Consider the following 4,211-nt stretch of genomic DNA (forward strand, 5'->3'; position numbering starts at 1 on the left):
CAAATATCAGATTATAGTTCTTACTTAAATAGTTTAAAGTCTACACTGACTCCGATCATTTAACTACCGGATTTATCTTAAAATCCTTAAACGATATTTATCAAAACAAAAAGATGTACAAGCTGTCTTCCTCACTTCCTTCGTATCAAGGTCTTACCTCCACAGTCTGGAAGTTTGGCACTCGGTTTCCATGCGCCACTTGCACCACAGACATACCATTGGTTGACGTCAATTCCTGGATAAACGTCATGATTGACATCACAAAATATCATACAGTACTCCCCGAAGTCGCTTTTCCAACCATTACACACCTTTGCACCGCCGGTTGGGACATTCAGGGTAGGACATGGATGTGCTGCAAAGTCATCATTTATTATCGATACAACTTTTTTTACACAAAAATAAGTATGAATGAGTCTTATTGTTTGTGTTTGTGTATCCAACGTTCCTCTTTTGGTAACTTTGTGTAAAATTCGAATTCCTGATTTTCCTATGTGTTCAAATTGTGTTACGTACTTATACTTTACTCCGTCTGTTTCATAATTTTAGGTGCCATTGTTTCATACAGGTAATTTGTTAACTTACGACGTATTGTTATGTTGAACAAACATTCAGTATTCAGGCCATTCGACGGTTTCAGAGCCGAGTACTGCACTGTAAAGTCGCCCCATGGAAACTCCCAGCGGTTGACTGGGTAGTTGTGGGTTAACTTCAAGTAAGTTCCCATTGGATCCGTAAATACTGGAATTGACCAGTTAACATTGACGGTAGGTGTGGTCACAAATAGTTTCATATTAGAAGGACAGTCAGTCATAAGTGGCGGTTGAATATCTGGTTGGGGAAAAAGGACATTGTTGATGACATCACGTACAATTTCAAATCTTCATTGTAACTAGATGTATTCACTATTCAATACATTTCGGAAAAAAATAATTGTTCTAGAGCATGATTATCTATCACATGTTCTTTTTAGTTCATCCACTTGCATGATAACTCCAATAACTTTCGCCTTTTTCCAGTCATTTGGAAATGATTGACCAGCTAATACGAAATTTGTTTTCTTACAAATTTAATTAAGTGTTACTAAAATGCATATCATATTTTCCCTACCGACACCCCAAATCTACCTTTTTCAATAATGTATTTTCTGTATTGACCTAATCTTTTACAGTAAGTTGTGACCTCTCCTGAAATAACGTATTACCTCGTTCACAATTGACTCCGCTCCAACCTGGTGAACACTGACAATCATACCTGTCTAGGCCATCTACACACGTGCCTCCGTTTTGACAGGGATTACTGAGACAGGTATTGACGACTACAAAAATATAATGTTGCGTAATAAGACTCGTTAGCTAGTTACATATATCAGAAAGAGATATTTTTATTGGTTATACAATGGTGAAAATTTGTTTAAAAGTTCCATGCTTATACTCCTTTACATTTATATTAAGTACTAACAAGTAACTGTTTATTGTTTTTTAATGTATTTTATACGAAATGTATCTTTTTGTGTAACTCAAGTAAATTTACTCTATACGTGTTTGTTAACCTGCTATGATATGGCATTTTATGTTTCAAAACTCTTCATATTGTCACTATTCTATCAATTTACAAAGGCACACTTGCACATGAATAAGATTATATAAATATGTATAAGAATATTCGTTATAAATTGTATACTTACAAACGCAACGAGGCATATACCCTGTCCATCGGCCGTACTTGTCACATGTCCTTACACTCGACCCTCGCGTCATGTTGTACAGGTGAGTACACGTATATGTCACGCTGTTGCCGTAATCAAACGAATTACAATGCCTCTGTCCATTTGTCAGAGCTCCGGGGTCTCCACATGTAACCTCTAGTAACAGAATAGAGTAATCATATGTTGCTGTACTTATATTTATGGATTTGTTAAGCAATCAACTATAAGTACATAACCATTTATTTACAGTAAGTCCCCCCTCACTAAATTTTGATTAAAACATCTACTTTTATTTTAAAACCATTAAAACAATATCTAAGATGAAGAAATCTTAAAAACAATGGCTACTCAAATCGTTTTTCATACTTGGGTTTTTAGAAAATAAGAATCCAGCAGTTTAGAAGAAATAACCTTATATCGAGACAAATGCATGTACGTGCATATTTTTTTTTTTTGTGCTTAATTTAGATTTTTTGTAATGTCTGTCTGATTAGATCAAATGAGATACATAACTCGATCAGATAATATACCAATCATCAGGTGCCTATTGATGCACACATTCTACACTTATTAAATAAAAGACTCACTTTCACCACAGCACGTTCCTCTCCATCCGTCTGGGCACCTACAGTACGACGAACCTACCATCGTACCGCCGTTGTTACATATTTTGTTACAATCCCGAAAGTCGAACCCATTGTCATTGGAAGCACAATCTTCGAAAGTTCGACAAACTGCGTTTGTATACATTTGCACAGAACGTTCACGCCTCTGACGCCCACCCCCACATGTTGCCGTACACTGGCTCCAGCTCTGCCAGGGATTGAAGCTACAATGACACAGACTCCACTTGAAGGTTCTTCCTGCTATGACAAGCTCTGTTGTCAAACTCGCTATCAGCAATGTCTATTAAATGTAAATATAACCTTTTAAATGTGATAATTCTGAACATAAAATTCATCAAACGATTTTGTTTAAAGTTGACATTTAGCAAATATTTAGGAAGAATGGGATAGGACTGTTCATCGTGTGGTGTCAAATGGTTCACAATTTATTCCAGAAAAAAATGAAAACCTTGAAACTACGAATCAACAGACATAACGCATTTTAAACATTTTACAGTTGAGAAGATGGAACTCAACGGTTTTTATAAAGGTTGTTTTGAAACTAACTGAATTTTCATCATTAACATGCCATCTTTAAAGTAGACAATGACGCTTCCTTGATGATGACATTGAAGAGGCACAAATTACACATTATTTGCGAACTAAAATATGAGTTGAAATTCATGATCTTTTAACATAAAAATACCATAGCAGTAAATGAAACTTTGGAACTTTTTTCAGACTGTGGTTATACGTAATATAAGTATCATTTATTTGGTCGAAAAGTATTCAGGACGTTTTAATTGGTTTAGTCTTATATATCTAGAAAGTATGTTCATATAACTTCTATATTGCAATATATGTAAACGTATTAAAACAGGTTTTATAACAATACTGCTTTGCATATTACCGTAAATTATATTTCTTACCTGTATGGCCTTCATTGCTCAAACACCTTTATCATTACAGAGAAATTGGTGACAAAAAAAACTCCTACATGCTCTTATCAGTAACCTGATTTCAATTCATACGCTAAACCAATGAAAACTACTCATGTTAACATGGGCGTGGTTTCTAAAAATTGGATCGATAAGGGGTAGCGTAAGGGGTAGCGTTACAGGCCGTTAACAGCACACAGAGTGGTGGTAAACTCAGGTGAGTGTGATATCGCCGTTTATACAAGGGTACACTCGGTCATAGATAAGACGAACAATTTTTGCTCATGATCATTTTTGTCGATCCAATAAGCTTATTTATGTCATTATATTTAGGGTACTAGTTGCACAGCTGTTGTAAAGTACCATAAATGATCAAATCGGCATAATTTTGTATATGTAATTCGCATGTGCTACTATAAGTTTCGTTTTCCTTAATAATGCATAGAATGTGTGTCTTTATATCCTAAATATTTTGTGACGAATGTTCAGTGAACAGTCTAGGAGGATGAAAGGCCATGCACTGCTGTGTTTGTTTGGTTGCCTGATGTACCTGGATCTGTGTATGAGCTCATCAGAAACAACAGACACGAAAGCTCTGGTAATGTCATTCATTTCTGCTACTTCCTTCCACAAATTAAACAATATCTACTATAGGTGGTCGTTTAAACGAATCTTCGTAGTTTCTATTCTCAATTTCATATTGTAAACTTGGAAAAGTACATTGGTAAACTGTAATACATATTAATCGAATGAAATGTATATGGTGGTGTATGTATACCTACTGAACATGTGTACTGATGAGAATATAACTAATTACTACATAGTTCCATGGTCTTTGTCGTAAATATCGATATCCTAGCTTACTACTCTGTATGATTTTTTTTTTTGTGTTTGGTTTGGTTTAGTTTAATTTTATTTAATGTCCTATTAACAGCTAAGGTCATTTAAGGACGTGCCTCC

At 35.1% G+C, this 4,211-nt stretch overlaps 1 protein-coding gene across 1 annotated transcript; it reads right to left on the reverse strand.

The window, feature by feature from the left end:
• Nucleotides 1-157: 157 nt before the first annotated feature.
• On the reverse strand, nucleotides 158-3,317 carry LOC110444976 (protein jagged-1-like; the record flags this gene model as incomplete). The annotated part of the gene is made up of 6 exons (XM_021489337.1): nucleotides 3,243-3,317; nucleotides 2,296-2,614; nucleotides 1,688-1,864; nucleotides 1,205-1,318; nucleotides 586-831; nucleotides 158-355 (listed from the first exon to the last, which is right to left on the reverse strand). Coding segments are annotated over exons 1-6 (1,069 nt in total), but the record flags the coding sequence as incomplete, so codon positions are not given.
• Nucleotides 3,318-4,211: the final 894 nt, after the last annotated feature.

Source organism: Mizuhopecten yessoensis, unplaced genomic scaffold, assembly GCF_002113885.1.
Source record: "Mizuhopecten yessoensis strain PY_sf001 unplaced genomic scaffold, ASM211388v2 hete_36159228, whole genome shotgun sequence".
Classification (NCBI taxonomy): Eukaryota; Metazoa; Mollusca; class Bivalvia; order Pectinida; family Pectinidae; genus Mizuhopecten; species Mizuhopecten yessoensis.